Source organism: Rhinatrema bivittatum, chromosome 3 (assembly GCF_901001135.1).
Source record: "Rhinatrema bivittatum chromosome 3, aRhiBiv1.1, whole genome shotgun sequence".
In the NCBI taxonomy this organism is placed as follows: domain Eukaryota; kingdom Metazoa; phylum Chordata; class Amphibia; order Gymnophiona; family Rhinatrematidae; genus Rhinatrema; species Rhinatrema bivittatum.
The window spans coordinates 97113464-97130964 of record NC_042617.1 but is presented as its reverse complement, the minus strand read 5'-3'; the positions used below and the strand labels follow the sequence as shown (position 1 = coordinate 97130964).

At 43.0% G+C, this 17501-nt stretch overlaps 1 protein-coding gene across 2 annotated transcripts in view; it reads right to left on the bottom strand.

Annotated features, from left to right (window-relative positions):
- The window catches only part of PLCB1 (phospholipase C beta 1), a 1417494-nt gene that overhangs the window by 369901 nt on the left and 1030092 nt on the right, over positions 1–17501 (bottom strand). For both annotated transcript variants that reach the window (XM_029593506.1, XM_029593507.1), the window contains exons 17-19: positions 4352–4436; positions 3130–3254; positions 989–1143 (exon numbers count right to left, since the gene is read on the bottom strand). In XM_029593506.1, the coding sequence (XP_029449366.1) occupies positions 989–1143; positions 3130–3254; positions 4352–4436 (365 nt within the window). The remainder of the gene's footprint in view (positions 1–988; positions 1144–3129; positions 3255–4351; positions 4437–17501) is intronic.

Here is a 17501-nt window from a genome sequence, read left to right as displayed (position 1 = left end):
TTAATATTACATTAATTTCTATTTAATTTGTTTATCTTTGGTATTTCTGATTCATTTTTATTGAGATATATATATATATACTGATCATATTGAGGTCAATAGGATGTGTCCAGCTAAGTTCCAAACTTAACCAGACAAACCAGGGTTTAAATATGTTTCCCTACTCGCCAGCCAGGTTTTAGTTGGACAAGTCATTAACACTACTGTGTTCCCAGGGGGTGGGGGTAGTTTAGGAGGATGGAATAGAGGTTTCAGGTGGGGGGCAGGAGAGACTTGTGATCTTCCAGAAAATATTGGGGAAGGAAGGGAAGCAGCCTTGGGGTGGTAGTACCTGCTATTTTTCGTTTTTAATTTGGTGGGTTGAGGTGGGTGGATTGGGAGCAATGCTGCTACTTATTTTGAAGCGTTTCTAGGGTGGGGGCTAGAAGAGCAGGCCTTAATGCTCTGATACTTTTCTTTTTTTTTTAGTTTTATTTTCCATCCCCTGAAAATATCTTTATTTGGAGACTATCTTGACTGCGAGCACAAGCATCAAGATGAAACACAGTCTGAGCGGCGATTATGTGATTCACACAAAGCAATACACTAGCAAAGCAAAACTTCTTGGTTTCCTCGCAGGAATTCTTCCTGCATTTTTCAAGTTACACTATTGGAGATAAATGGAATTAGTTTAAAACATATTCTTTTATTGCATACATGTTTTTCATATGATTCACAAAGCAATCAGAAAACACCAGAGGGGGGTTGATTATCTCAATGACCAAACAAAAATTATTAAATAGAATAATCAGCAATACAACTATTCTGCTCTTTTCAAAGAATTCCATCGTTGTTCAATGTTTTCATCTGAGTAAGAAGGTATCATTGAGGTCAAATATTTACAGTATCTCTGCAAAATGTACTTTTCATCAGATTGTTATTCCAGGAAAATGTTCACATGGTCATCTCTTTCATATTGATAGCAGAAATTGAAGTAAATAGGCTTTACCTTAACAGATAATGTGTTTGCTACTATTCCATCCACAGTGCTTTCAGTAAAAGGATCAAAATGTTTGTCGGGTCTTCTCATAAACTCTGGCTTTAGTCTGTACCCACTTTTTCCATTGTATTCATACATCCCCATATTTAGCTGCATAGACAAATCTAAACATACATACAAAATACAATAAAATAAAAAAGCATGGAATATTAATCGAAAATGAATACATTCAACTCAATTGACAGAATTAATTCTCTCTTTTCCTAAACCTTCCTTCCCCTTTTTCTATCTCTGTGATTAACACTGTCATCCTCCCAGTTACTTCAGCCTGCAATCTTGGGGTCATCTTTGTCTCTTTTCTCTCCTTTTCTGCAAACATCCAAAATACTTCTAAAACAGCATGCTTCCTTCTCTAAATCACCACCAAACCCATCCCTTCCTTTCTGAAACTCTTATCCACTTTCTCACCTTCTGCTTACACTATCAAGCTGCTCCTAACAAGTCCTGCCACTGAACCATCTATCATCTTTACTTCTATCCAAAGTTCAGCAGCCTGGCTTATCTAACTCCAATGCCATGTAACTCTTCTTTGCAAGCCACCACATTGACTCCCTATTTGCTTCTGCATATAGTTCAAGCTTCTCCTTTTCATCTATCCTATCTCCCCAATCACCCCTGCTTGTGATATCAGTTCAACAGGCGAGCTGCTCTTCTCCGTGCCCATCTCCTCCATCTCCACCTCCTGACTGTGAGTTATTGTACCTTGTTGTGCTGTATATGACTGGGACAGCCTTCCTGAGTTTATGTATCAGGCTCCCTCTCTGGACACATTCAAATCCCGAACAAAAAACCCCCACATTTTTGAGATTGCTTTTAAATCTTAAACCCTGCCTTTTTCCCCGCTCATTGCCTTGCCAGTTTTAGTCATGTTCACTGTAACAAACATATTTCCTGAAATATCCTGTTAGTCTTATCTGTAAGGCTTGACTGGATTTTACATTCCAAGGAACAGTTATTGTCTCTTATGCACAACTATATAGCACTATATATGTCTGGTAGTGCTATAGAAATGATAAGCAGCAGTAGTAGTAACTGTGTTCTATTAGCAGGTTTTACAAATGTTATATATTTTACAGAAATATCATATATTTTGAAACATTAAATTAAAAAGTTCCATAATATTCCAAATACACGTATGTATCTTGCTGTGTCCCATGGAAGGAATGCTCTTTTCCCAGCTCATCAAAGGAATCATGTGTGCCATTACTCTGTACGGGTGTGCATTCTTTTTCTATTGAAATGAAAAACACTACAAAAAAACATCCTGGTTTTGTCTTGTTACAAAACAGAACTAAAAGAAAAAAAAATTCACTGGCTATTCTTTTTGTTTTGAAATGCTGCCACTGCCACTGCCACTGCCACTGCCACCTCACCCTCAACCCCTAGCGCAGAGAAATAAAAAGACTGAATTCCTCCCCATCCTCTGATGTCTCTTACTGTAGCCCAAATGGGGCAGGAGCGATCCCTCTGTTGCTCCATCCCTGCTGAGTTCTGTTTTCAAAATGATGCTGGTTGGTCCTGAGGGCGGCGCCATTTTCAAATCAGGATACAGTGGAGCAGGAGAGGTTGGGGATTACTCTTGCCTCATTTGAAGTACTGGAATCTCCAGATTGGGTATTGCTACGTCAGGGGCGGGGGAGGCAGGAGAATTCCGGTTTTTTACATTTCTGCACACTGGTGGGGAATTTTAGTGACAGTGGTTGGGTTTTAATTTCTGTGCTGGGGAGGGGGAAGTTGTCTCTTTTTTCCTTCTGTTTGGTTCTGTTTTCAAGGTTTTTTCTTTTCCTTTCATGTTTATTTCATTTGTAAAAAAAAAAAACAAAGAAAAAAAACAAAAGAAAATGAAATTAATATTAAATGAAGTGAAAACTGAAAAAATAAAATAAATGAAAAACCAAAATGAAACTCTATTTTTTCTGTTCGCATCCCTATTATACTATATGTAGGCTGTGTACAGGATTTGTGCAAATAGTTCGATATGCATTACAGTAATGTTGTTTAACAATTCAAAATTATTTATTGCTGACTATTCTTTACAGTTTTTCCCATGTGGGATAAACAGTAATTCAGAGGGAAAAGGAATCACTTACCTATTGTTTGAAAGTTCAGTGCTACCATTTGGCAACCAGCATTCCAAAAGACTTGAGGCATATAATTGGAGGAATCTACCCGAGTTCCCTTTGGATAGATTCGGCTAAGCTGCATTTTGTTATATCTGCATGATACTGGTTAAGCATTTGAATATTACAATAATGTTTTCTTTACCATTAGTTCAATTGACTTGATTTGTATAGTCCTACCTTTATCCATCATGGATAGCAAATGTGATAAAGCATTCAATTAAAATCTTTTCAACATGAAGCTGTGATGGCAGAAACATAATAGATACAGGACAGAAGGACAAATTGTTCACAGTTAACCTTCAGTTGAAAACAGAATGGAAAACTTACAATTCATCTACTATTATGAAAGATGTCAAATTATAGGTGATGAGCAAGTGCAAATTTGAAAAGGCAAATTGACATAATCCCATCTGAAAGGAGTTGAAAGAACTCTGATCTCGAGCTTGCATATTTTGAATGTAGATTGTGCATAAACTATTTTAACTCTTTAGATGGTTTATTTTTGTTAAGTTGGTGTGAAGACATATTCTGTCCCTGTCCTATAGGTTCATCAGACAGGTTACATGCTACAGATGCTATTTAACTAAATTATACCTCACTACTTGGAACAGGATGACTCAATTAGGAATCAGAATTCATAGATCTTGGGTACAAGTTGGCACAATGGATTTATGATATACTAACCTTTCCACATTGAGAAAACTAAATAAAACTTAACTTGCTCCAAGTGAAAGAAAGAGCCCAATGATTTCACTACCCTGATACTTCATGTGTGTTGGTTCACATCAGTACACCAGGAAACAATATGGTACAACTGGATGTCTTTACTCAAAAAAGCCCTGGACTTGAGTAATGCAGGTGAGAACTGAGGTTTTCAATACTATTGGGAAACTCTTAACCAACTGTACTATTCTATATTTTAAGGTGACTCTATATATACTCTTTTACTTTTCATACAGTATATTTAGGAAAATGTAAGTTCTTTCTCCAACCAGCACAAAATCACAAGTAAAACTTCCTTTTCTTAGCACTTCATAAACCACATGTGGAACAGATGTTTGACACTAAAATCTGCATTACATTTTAGTGAGTTTGACAATCAGCTCTAAATCAAACTGTTGCTATTCAACGCAACAGTAAATTTTCAGATTTCAGAAAGATGCATGGGTTTTTCTGAATTCAAGGATACTCCACAAATTCTACTGGAGACTTGGTAAGTTGTTCAAGGCCTTTGGTTTCCACAAAAGAAGACATTTCAAAACTCTTGTTGCGTTCTGCAATGGGAAAACATTAGCATTAAGATGCAATTTATTTGAGATGTTGTAAAAATACCCCTTCAGAGAAGTTCATTCATTCACTCATTCATTCAATCAATTTATATTCTGCTTTTCCTAAATTCAGAGCAGATTACAATAGGAAAGAATAGTTACAAAGACCAGCAACAAGATGAAGAAACACAAGCAGTTTACAGTGGTACAATTAACAAAGAACAATGACAAAATGGAACAAATACAATGGGTTCTAAACAGTTTCAGAGTAGATTCAGTTTGTAGTGGTAAAATAAAAATAAAAAAAGATTCGCGTGCAGGAAGTCGTTCCCGGACCCCCGCTGGACTTTTGGCAAGTCTTGTGGGGGTCAGGAGGCCCCCCCAAGCTGGCCAAAAGTCCCTGGGGGTCCAGCGGGGGTCCGGGAGCGATCTCCTACGCTCCTGACATCGGGGGACAAAAAAACAAAATGGCGCCGGCGCTACCTTTGACCTGTCATATGACAGGTCAAAGGTAGCGCCGGCGCCATTTCTACAACGCACGGAGGTCCGAGAGTAAAAGATCACACCGGGACCCTTCCTCTGGACCCCAGGTAATTTAAGGCATTTTGGGGGGGTTCGGGAGGGTGGGGGATTTATTTTAAAGGGTCGGGGTGGGTTTTAGGGTTGTTTTAGTGTGCCGGTTTTCCCGCCCTCCCCCTTCCCCTCCCCCCCCCCACTGGACCCCAGGTAATTTAAGGCATTTTGGGGGGGTTCGGGAGGGTGGGGGATTTATTTTAAAGGGTCGGGGTGGGTTTTAGGGATGTTTTAGTGTGCCGGTTTTCGATTTACACGATTTACACGATATTTAAAAAACCCAAACTGCGACGATCCGATTCCCTCCCCCTCCCAGCCGAAATCGATCGTTAAGACGATCGATCACACGATTCACATCTCTACCGGTACTCGCTCCTAGAGGGCCCTCATTCCCACACTTACTCTGTACTCTCTTCTGCCTGGAAGTCATCACTGCCAACTACATCAGTGAGTTACCATCGCTCTCTCAGAGCTTTCCCTGGAACCAGGTACTCACTCCTTGAGGGCCTATACATTCCAGCTCCTGGGCTTCTATGAGACATTGTGTGAGTGTTACCATCGGGTTCAGTACATGAACTCTGCATACCCTGCCTACTCACTATATTTCAGTTTCTCTACAGCTTAGCCTCCAGGGATCGCTGTTCCAGTATCTGAGGGACTACAGCCTAGCCGGGCATGCCAGCTCACTACTGCCACCTCTGGTGGTTCAGTATACTGTCTAATAAAAGAACTAGTGTGTGTCTGTCTCCATACTCTGAGCCTGGCCGGTGGTCCCTCTCGGGATCTTCCCCCGGGGCGTGGTCATCTGCCATCAGTCCAAGGATCCACCCACAACTCTCCTAAATAACAACAGATTGCTAACTCCAAGCAGACTGTTAACTCCGAACTGAACAAATACTATATAAGCACAATGTTCCTTGTAAACCGATACGATGTGCAAACGGTTATCGGTATATAAAAACCACTAAATAAATAAATAAATAAATGAGTGTTTTTTTCAAGAATCTGAGGAAAATACCCTCAGATAGAGAAACATTGGCGAGGTATCCTAGAGCTCCCAAGAAGCTGCCTAAGGCTCCTCAAAATAGAGAGGATGGACAGGGTCCAGGGAGTCATTGTCACATGGAATGATTTCTGAGAGGGAGAATAACCAGGGCTCAGATAGTGGGATCCTGGTGAGGTTGTCTTTTCCCATGTGTAAAATGTCTAAGTCTCTGCAGATAGTTTCAATTTTATTTTGGAAGAATGTAACAAAGGAGAAAAGATCTAGGTTAGCAGGGACTGATAAGAAGAGTTTGATTGAAACCGGTTTGAGTAGGTCCTAGACATCCTGAATTGTTTTCCAGGAGGCTATCAGGATAGAAGAGAAGAACTCTTTTTGGCTGTTATAATTGCTTGGATGTAGACTTTGTGGCGGTCAAGGCAAAAGGATTTGGCTTGGTTGACCCTGGATTTGTGCCACTTCCTCTCCAGTTGGCAGCTGGTTCTCTTAAGGGCATACAGTTCCTCTGTGTGGCAGGGACTTGCTCTACCAAGGATAGAAGATGGAATCGGATGGGTGCTGGTAGTTGGTGGCATTTTTTATCTTGAAGTACCAAATTTCAGCCTTTTGTTCAAGTGGGGTGTTTGAGATTTGGGTGATGAAGTCTCCTAGAGATTGAGTAAGGTTGTCAATTGCCTGTGGGGTGATATTTGCAGTGTTCCTTTACCATGTGGAGTGAGGAGCCAGTTGAGAGGGTTAAAATCAGAAAGCTGTTATTGGAACATGGTACAAGTGTGACTGTTAAGTCTCTTGCTAGTAAGCCTATAGTCTTGGTATGGAAGATTAAGTCGAGGAGATGGCCTTTAGCATAGGTGGGCTTGTCTTCTATCTGGTGGAGGTCTAACATATCCATTAATGTTATAACCTGGCTAGCTTGTGCTGGTGCGGCCTTGAAGTGGATGTTGAACTTGCCCAAGACTGACAGGGAGGGCACTTTAATGCTTCAGCAATGAAGTCAGAGAGTAGGATGACTTCTATTGGGCTGATATCCAAAGTTGTTGGTCAGTTGAGTTCCAGAGAAGAGGACTGGTTTTCTGCTGAGAGTGATGAAGGAATAATTGTTTGGGTTCTTGCTTTAACTTACTGAATTTGACACTGAAAAGACTGTGCTCTGGGGTTTGGAAGCAAATGGGCTGACAACAATACATTTGAGCGGCATTAGAATGACATGAGCAATGAGCAGAAGGGATGTATAGGCACAGAAACGAGCATATGATGAAAAAACTATGGGGCAATAATCAAAACTGCCTGCACTGATGCAAGCTCCATGGGTACTTTAACTCCCAGGGTTTACACCAATCAGTGCAAGAGCCCACCCAGGCTTTTGCTTTGAATATTGCCCCCAGAAATATTACCCCCAGAGATTGTGCCTGCTTTCTCTGGGTCATTTTCCCTTCAGAAACAAGGGGGATAACTTTGAATAATCAAACTTATGTGCACCTCCCCACCCCCTTCCCCTGTCCCTGGAACACTTCTTCACCCTGCAGGTAAAGGTATGGGCATACTTGTACCCACTAGCTGGTTGGACAATATTGAAAGCCCCCTACCTCTACTAGTAAAATGTGGTTCAATATCCACAGAAAAGCCCTCTATATGGCTTCTCATACATTTCACTACCTATTTAAGGGAATGCCAATGCGTGTCACTGCAGGATCTTCTGCTTAAAGACAGCACTGATCCAGGTGAGGAAAAGCTCCCTGTTGAACACATCCGGAAGTTCTGATTTGGTCAATCAAAAGTCAACATGGTGGAACATATGTCTGATAATACCAGGTGCAGAATAATATACAGGAATTTAAAACAATACACCTCATTTACCACTGTCTACCCTTAAAGATTATGAGGTAATACTTATCAGTACAAATTGTACAAATTGTAATTGCAATACGAATAAGTTGAACTGTGGAAAAGTATCAGCAAAATATATTTGTGGTGAAGGGTGCCATCTAGCTTCCAATATTATTGCTTGCGACATATTTTTCTAAATTTTCACAATGGGAATAAACTGATATTTCTGGAAGGAGAATTTTCTTCATCATTCTCCTTACATCCATGCTGCTACAGGACAGAACTATGAATGCAGCATTTTACTATGCCAAGTCAGAATGCTCAGGGAGTCAGGATTTCATCATAAGACAAAGAATATTAGACATGTATCTCAGAGATTCTCACAAGTATGAGATATTCTATTTCCCAAGGGCACTGGAGCCTTTCTGAAATCACTAAGTCTCCTTCACTAGGTCTTTATGGCTCTCTCCTCCCCCTGATTGTCCCATTCCTCTCCCTGAATGGCATGGTTCCCCCTCTTTCACGCTAAACCCCCTTGGACCCCTTGATTCCAGACGTGCAGGTGAAATGCTGTGGTCAATCCTAAGCCCAGAGGAAGCAATAATTGCAACAGTTAGTAAACACAGGGACTGAGCTAGTGTATGCTCGCAGGCCCCATTGCCTACACAGAAGAAACCAGGAGGAATTATGTCCTGTGAGACACCAACTCAATCCTTGCACTCACTGTCCACTGTTACTGTAACCACTACTTCTGGGCCCAGCGGCTTCCCTAAACTCTGGAAGCCCGGAGGTCTGCAGGGTGGCTTGCAAGCAAAAGATTGGGAGGTAGGTAGTGGAGTTTTGGGGGGTAGAAGAGGGATTTCAAGGGGAGGAGTGAGGGACAGTAAAATTCTGGGTGGCCCATAGACTTCCCAGCACATATATTGTTCTTTTGTTAAAGTGTGTCTGTCTGTGTGTGGGGTAGTTTTGCTCTCCTGTTCCCCTCACCCTCCCATTCTGGTACTACTGCTCTTTGTAATTTTTCTGTTTAATAATGAATTGTGCCTTCACTTTAACCTGCCCATTCTTGGTACATGTGATTTAAAATGACAAGTCAAACTTCAGTTGGCCCATTCTGATCATGTTTATCTTTGCTGAAATTGGCGTCTAGTCAATAAAAACTATTCTGGAATATATTACAAAATGCCCATGGTACACTATCTTGTCTTGACACTTTGCCACTGATATATTTTGCAGTACAGTGGAGCACTTTATTATAATCAAATGGGTGTTCCAAGAGATGAATTATCCAAGGCTGTTCTTTGGCTGAACGTGGTGCAGCTTTGAAATGTATACAAATGCATGTTGCTGCCATATAAGAGGCATGAGCCATGTGCATAGGCACGAGGCAGATAAAACCATGCACAGCTGTTTATTGGAGCAATTTTCTTCCAGTGCACTGTTCTTCTCATATAGTGACAGGACCAAAGTCCTGAACTCCAGACCCAGCCTATCATAGTTCTCTTCCGAGCATTGGAAACCTGGATGTAAAGCAGATGCCACCCAAAATGTGGCACCGCACTCACTTTTGTGAGTAGCAGATTATCAAATCTTACTTAGGGTAGACTGGGAGTAACAGCAGAAAGGATGAACTTTTCCAAACATAGCTATATCTGCCAAATAGTGCCAACTGAATCCCAGCATGAACTCTTGTCCTCTAAAACACAGCAGCAGCTTTTGAACTAATTCTTATTATTCAGTGTTCTAGGACACTGTAGAAAATATTAGGATTACTGTATATTTATATTGTATTTTGCTATAGTTACATTGTGTTCCTTGGGCATGATAGCAGATTCTTGGTTGCTCATATCTTGGCACTCAAAATGCTGGAGGTTCTGTTACATTTATTGGCTCGGGGATTAACGGGAGCAGGTAGCGGTCTCACTTAGTAATGGAATTTAGGCCTCGATAGTCTATACACTGTCTCAGCGAGCCGTCCTTCTTGCTGACAAAGAAGAAGCCTGCCCCTGCAGGCGACTTGGATGGGCGGATAAACCCCTTGGCCAAATTCTCTGAAATGTAGTCAGACATGGCCCGGGTCTCAGGTAATGATAAGGGATACACCCCTCCTTGAGGAGGCATAGTACCGGGTAACAAGTCTATAGCGCAGTCATACAGACGATGCTGCGGAAGGATCTCCGCCTTGGTCTTGGAGAATACGTCTGTAAAGTCCTCATACGGTGCTGGAGGACCTAAGGTAGAGTGCATCAACGGAAGTGCGTGAATCTTAGGCACTTTCATACAATTAGCTAAGCAGAAAGGACTCCACTTGACAATCTGTAACGTATCCCACTGAATCGTGGGTGAGTGCTTCTGTAACCATGGCAACCCTAACACCACAGGGTGGACAGCCTTATCCAACACTAAGAAGGCTATCTCCTCTGAATGGATCGCCCCAGAGTGGACAGTAATGGGTGCCGTGGACATCAGTACAGGTCCTGGGAGGAGCGTCCCCTGGATAGAGGTAATTCGTAACGGGACCTCCCGTCTATGCGTAGGGATTCGTAGCTGGGAGGCTAGATCCTGCAGGATGAAATTACCTCTGGCTCCCGAATCCAGGAATGCCATCGTTTCAAAAGAACCTCCAGGATACTCCAGGGTAACAGGGACAGTACACTGAGGAGCTGTAGCACAGCCTAGGAGGAGTTCCTCTCAACTTCCTAGGCTTTGTGTTTTCCGCACGCTCCTGGCAGCGTGCCCAGAAGTGGCCCTTCTGACCACAATACAAACACAACTTCAACGAACGGCGACGTTACCTTTCTTCAGCAGAAAGTGGGGCCCGCCCCAATCTTTGCTAGAGAAGAGGGCCCAAGACATTGCTAGCATGGCAACATTACTGCTTATGTATGTGGCACGGCTGTGTAAAATTAATGAAATCACATTAAACATTTACTTTCTGCTTTTCAGGCACTTCAAAGCAGGTTGCATTCAGGTACTGTAGGGATTTCCCTATCCCCCGTGGGTTTATAATCTAACTGGATCATTCATCAAAATGCATTGCGGAATTTAATATCAGAAATAACTACACTTTTTTCTTTGCATTACTGGGACAAAATTGTTTTTATTGCACAACTGCAGCTGTTATCACGGGGGGGGGGGGGGGGGGGAGAGAGAGAGAAGAAGAACTTTAATAGGGTGAATAAGACTCTTATAAGTAGCACTATAGATGGGAACATTCAGCTCAGGGTGGGTATAACATACACAGTCAAAAGAATTAACTGCAAATTTGATATCACTGAAGAATTTCTATTATTTGAATCAATGAAAGGTGCAACAAGAGGAGTTGATTTGTACAATGCAGTCTCTAGCTGAGACTAGCTGATAAAAATTCTTCAGACTTGCAGTTAATTCCTCTGACTGTGTATTTTACAGTGCCCCCCAAAGCCACCATGAACCTAGTCCAAAGTTTGTCCCTAAGGCAACAGAAGGTGAGGAGCCTTGTCCAAGTTCACAAAGAGCAGCAGTGAGATTTGAATTCTGGCTTCCTCAGTTTGCAGCCTGCTACTCTATTAAGCAACTCCTCCTGTGACCATGTTTGGGGATGTAACACTATATTAGGGGCCCCACTATACTGGTATTAACTAATGTCAACATTAAATCAATTAATGTCATTTACTACATAAGCCACATAAATTACGAGGGTAAGTTCCAGTGATCTGGAACAGAAGAATTGCCCAAAAGCACAGAGGATGGAAAACTGGAGATTTCAATCACTACCTGCAGCCGCAGGTCTTCAAGAAACTCCTTACAAATATACTGGATTTTTCTTTGAAGTATATTTTTAACACATTTAAACAACATTTGTTTAAATGTGTAATATTTGATATCACTGCTTCCTTTTAAAGAATGCCAAACCAGATAGCCAAACTCAGTCCATTTGGCCTCATATTTTCTAGATTGAAATCCTTAGAAATGGAGAAATTACTTACCTGATAATGTCATTTTCCTTAGTGTAGACAGATAGACTCAGGACCAGTGGGTTTATGCTTCCCCTGTTAGCAGATGGAGATGGAGCTAGCTGACATCACAGTATATATAACCCTGCAGTGACCCCAGCCTGCCAGTATTCTCTTTAAAAGCAACTGTGGACAGACTAGCAAAAATCTTGATTAAAAACAGGTAACTAGAACTGTACTCAACCAACCATAAACACTGAACTCACATAAGATTCTAGGTACCCCAAGCTAGGGACTGGATGCACACTTACCAGTAATCCCCTTGGGACCCAGAGCCCCACAGAAGGACTATTGGCACACTCATATGGCAACCGAGGGCAGGAAGCTGAGTCCATCTGTCTACACTAAGGAAAATGAAATTATCAGGTAAGTCATTTCTCCATTTCCTAGCGTGTAGACAGATGGACTCAGGACCAGTGTGATGTACCAAAGCTCCTCCTTAACAGAGTGGGAGGCTGCCTGCGGTCCAGTCAATACTGCATGTGCAAAGGCTGCATCCTCCTGGGCCTGCAATACAGATGATAAAACCTGGGAAAAGTGTGTAAGGAAGACCACGTCTCAGCTCGTCAGACATCGATGGGAGACAACAGACTAACTTTCGCTCATGATACTGCCTGAGCCCTAGTGGAATGAGCCCTAACCTGAGTAGGCATCGGCTTTCCAGCATCCACATATGCGGCCGTGACTACTTCCTTAATTCAGCCGGAGTGCCCTGCTAACTCTTGCCATGGAGAACAAAAAGGCAATCGTCTTTCGAAAAGGTTTAGAGACCCTCAGTTACCGCACAAATCGTTTGACATCCAAGGAGCGCAAGAGGCGATACTCCTCCGCATCCCTGACCTTATCCAGGGATGACAAGGAGATGGACTGATTGAAATGAAAGTCCGAGACTACTTTGGGCGCTCCCAGAGTCACTTGAAGGAATGGCTCCCGGCAAGACAAGGCCTGCAGTTTAGAAATCTGATGTGCAGAACATAAAGCCACCAAGAACACAGGCTTCAAGGTCAAAAACCACAAGGAAAGGCTACGAAGTAGTCGGAACGTAGGGCCTGCCCAAAAGTCCATCACCAAATTAAGACTCCACACAGGAATCAGTAAACTTAAGGGAGGCCTAAGATGCATTACTCCCTTCAAAAAATGGGCCACATCAGGATGAGATGACAAGGAAACACCATGGAGCAGGCCTCTGAAACAGACAAAAGCCGCAACCTGCACCTTCAAGGAATTAAGGGCCAAGCGCTTATTCCATCCATCCTGCAGAAAATCCAGAATGAGAGGGATCTTAACTGAATGAGGAAGAACACCCCGTTTCTCATAGAGGCCTCAAAAGCCCTCCAAACATGCACCTAAGAAGTGGAGAACTTGCGAGCTTGGAGTAAAGTGGCAATCACCACAGAGGAATAGCCACGCTTTTTATTTATTTTTATTTATTTTATTTAGAGCTTTTCTATACCAACATTCAAGTGAATATCACATCGGTTTACAATAACTTTAGGAAATTAGAAATTAAATGTAAAGAAAGGGGGCTAAGAAAGAGAGCTAGAAGTGAGGGGAGAAAGGGCTGGAATAGCAAAGTCAGGTGCATGCGAAGTATGGTAACAAACAGGTGAGCCCTCTCAAGGACCAAACCATAAGACAGAACTGAGTCAGATCCCTGTGAAGAACCAATCCCTGGGTAGCAGATCTATGTGCAGAGGAAGACAAAGAGGTGCCTCCATCAGGAGTTGTTGCAAATTCACATACCAAGGATGCCTGGGCCAGTTTGGCACCACCAGGAGTACTAGCCCCCTGTGGCTTTCGATCTTGTGAATTATCCTGCCCAGCAAGGGCCATAGAGGAAAGACATATAGCAATCTGTCTTCCAGCCAGACCTGTATGACAGCGTCTATTCCCAGGGACCATAGAGCTCTCCTGTAACTGTAGAATCGAGAAACCTTTGCATTTCAAGAAGTCACCAGCAGGTCTAGGAACGGAAGGCCCCAGCGATCCACAATCAGCGGAAATGACTCGGCTGACAACAACCACTCTCCTAGGTCCAGACTCTCCCTGCTGAGAAAGTCCATTCTTATGCTGTCTTTTCCTGCAATGTGAGAGGCTGAGATCATCTGCAGATGGCCTTCCGCCCATTCCATCAGCTGGTCTATTTCCTGCGACACTTGTTGGCTCTTGGTTCCTCCCTGGTGAATGATATAGGCCAAAAAAACCCACCACACCACTCATGAGGATTAATTCATATACCAATTCAAAAATATTTTTTTGTGGGATTCAGTATCAGAGACTACTGTGCTATTTTAATCTCCAGGCTCTTGCCCGCAATGGGCTACAACCAGTATCATCAATAAGCACTTGATTTCACGTCATATACTGCTTCCCAGCAAAATTAAAATAGAATGTGGGAAGCAGTATATGACGTGAAATCAAGTGCTTATTGATGATACTGGTTGTAGCCCATTGCGGGCAAGAGCCTGGAGATTGAAATAGCACGATAGTCTCTGATACTGAATCCTTCAAAAAAATATTTTTGAATTGGTATATGAATTAATCCTCATGAGTGGTGTGGTATTTTTTTTTTTATATTAAATACATGAGGTGATTTGAGCCACTTAGTGATTAAGAATATCCGTTTGGGAATGATATAGGCCACCATTATCATGTTGTCTGACATTACACGAGCCGCTTGATTCTGCAGCATGTGGCTGAACTGCAAGCATGACAATGGTACTGCCTGGACCTCCAGGAGATTGATGTTCCAGCGGGACTCTTCAGCATCTCAATGCCCCTAGGCTATTAACTCCAGAAAATTAGCCCCCCCAACCATGGAGACTCGCATCTGTCATGAGTACCAACCAGACTGGAGAGGACAAGGGAACTCACCTTCTCAGATGATACTCCTGCAACCACCACTGGAGGCGTGAGCAGATTTCCATTCTCAAGAAGAGCCGAACCACATAATCCTGAGACTGCGGGTTCCAACGAGATACCAGACAGCACTGAATAGGACACATATGTGTCCTTGCCCACGGCATCACATCCAGGGTAGCCACCATCAAGCTGAGTACCTGTAGCTAGGACCACACCATCAGGCATAAGGTGTTCATCAACTGACGCACTTGAGACATCAATATCTGGATCCAAACTTCTGGTAGGAAACCTCTGTCCTGTCCAGTGTTGAACCGGACCCCCAGATATTCCAACAACTGGGATGGCTGAAGATTGCTCTTGGTTAGGTTCACCACCCAACTGAGAGATCACCTTGTGTATCACCAGGTGGCTCTCTTGCTGAGACTTAGCTCGAATTAGCCAGGCATCCAAATACAACTGCACCAGAATTCCCTCTTTTCGCAAGGCCGCTACCACTACAACTACCATAATCTTGGAAAATGTCCTGGGTGCAGTGGCTAAACCAAAAGGCAGCACCTGAAACTGATAATGGCACCCTAATGCTGCAAAGCATAGAAAGTGTTGGTGTTCCAAACAGATGAGAACATGAAGGTAAGCATCTGGCAGATCCAAGGAGGTCAGAAATTCCCCTGACTGAAGTGGCATTATCACAGAGTATAAGGTTTCCATTTGAAAATGAGTCACCTTCAAGAGATGGTTGAGCTTCTTGAGATCCAGGATGGAATGAAAGGAGCCCTCCTTCTTGGGCACGACAAAATAAATGGAATATCGCCCCAAGCTTTGTTGAGACGTGGACACCGGAACCACAGCCCTCGGTCTGAGGAGACTTTGAAGCGTGAATTCCACTGCCTGCTCCTTCTGCTGGGAATAGCAAGGGGACACCATGAACACATCCTGAGGAATACTGCAAAATTCCAGTGCATACCATTCACGTATCTCCTCTAGGACCCACTGGTCTGATGTGATCTCGACTTACCTCTGATAAAAGAGAGTGAGAGACGTCTCCCTATCTCCTGTTCTGGAAGGTGGGTCGGCAAACCTTTATTGGGAAGCTCGGGAAAGTCCACCCCACTGGCTGATTAAAGAGATGGTCTCTGGCTGAAGGGGGAGAGGGCATTTTCTGTCACTGCCAGGCTCGGCCTTCTGCACCCGCTGCCTTTCAGCTGAGCTAGCAGCTAAGTCCATGCCAGGAAACCTGGCTACTGGACCAAGGTACACTCTGAGGGACCACAGAAATCACCTCAGGAATTCTCAACTGGGGGAGGGACCTTTAGGTATCACCACAGGAGAGCAGGGCTTTCTTCTTCTGAGTTTAGAATTTCAAATTTCTCTTTCCAAAAATCTCAAAGCAATCCCCATAGGGAGATGCACATCCACCCTCTGCTGGAGATGGAGAATACTGGCAGGCTGGGGCTGTATATACTGTGACATCAGCTTGCTTGGTCTCCATCTGCTGGCAGGGGAGCATAAACCTCCTGGTCCTAAGTCCATTTGTTTACATGCTAGAAAATGTTGATATTTATTTATATTCCACTTTTTGCAGCACTTCAAAGTGGATTACATTCAGATACTAGAGGTATTTCCCTATCCCCAGAGAGCTTATAATCTAAGTTGGTACCTGAGGCAATACAGGGTAAAGTGACTTGCCCAAGGTCACAAGGAGCGACAATGGGACTCAAACCCTGGTCTTCTGGTTCATAGCCCACTGCTCTAACCACTAGGCTACTCCTCCACTAACAGCCACCTCACCAGAACCTTCTTTTTGCTCAGCTCCTAAAATACATCTATTATTAGCAAGGGGCAATTACCAAGAGAAAGGCCATCATAGCAACCTGATCTCAGTCTGATTAATCTGCCCCCTTTTTTCTCTGCCTCTCACACATGCACAGCAAAACCTGCTGGATCCTCCTTCTCTCTCTCTGGGGCTTCAGACCTAAAACAAATAGACAGGAGATGAGTTCACAACTTCAAATAAATAGGGGAGTTCAGATATATACATCCAAGAGACAACCCTTTCTCTATTATTGGCCCAAAGCTTTGGAATTCGCTACCTCTCTTCCTCTCCAATCAAGAAAACTTAAAATCCTTCAAAAAAGACCTAAAATCCTGGCTACTCAGCCAATCTTTTAAGGACAGCACTCAATGACATTTTAAGGACAGCACTCTAGGACTTTAAAGTACATTTATAGTTCAATAATATAGCCTGCTATCTTTCAGTATCCCCTAAGTCAATCTCCCCTATTTCATGATACAGATGCCCCTTTCTACGTTGTTCCCAGATATCTCTGTTCATCTATTCAGGGTATCTACCCTGTGTTATCTTGTTTCGTTCATTCTCCTAGTTATGTCATTTCTCATTATTGTTAATTTTTTAATTTCAAACATCGTTCAATGTAACTTGTTGTTTTGTATGTAAACCGGAGTGAAGGCAACCCTGCTATACCTCGGTATATTAAAAAATGCTAAATAAATAAATAAACCCACTGCATTGTAGATTGTTCACTTTCCTTCAGTAGAGTCTCCATTAATTTTCCCACCACTGAGGTGAGGCTAACTGGCCTGTAGTTTCCAGCCTCCTCTCTGCTCCCACTCTTGTGAAGTGGGACCACCACCGCTCTTCTCCAATCTTGAGGCACCACTCCCGTTACCAGGGATCTGTTGAACAGGTCCTTCAGTTGACCCACCATCACATCTCTGAGCTCTCTCAGTATCCTGGGGTGTATCTCATCCGGCCCCATGGCCTTGCCCACTTTCAGTTTTCCTAGCTCTTCC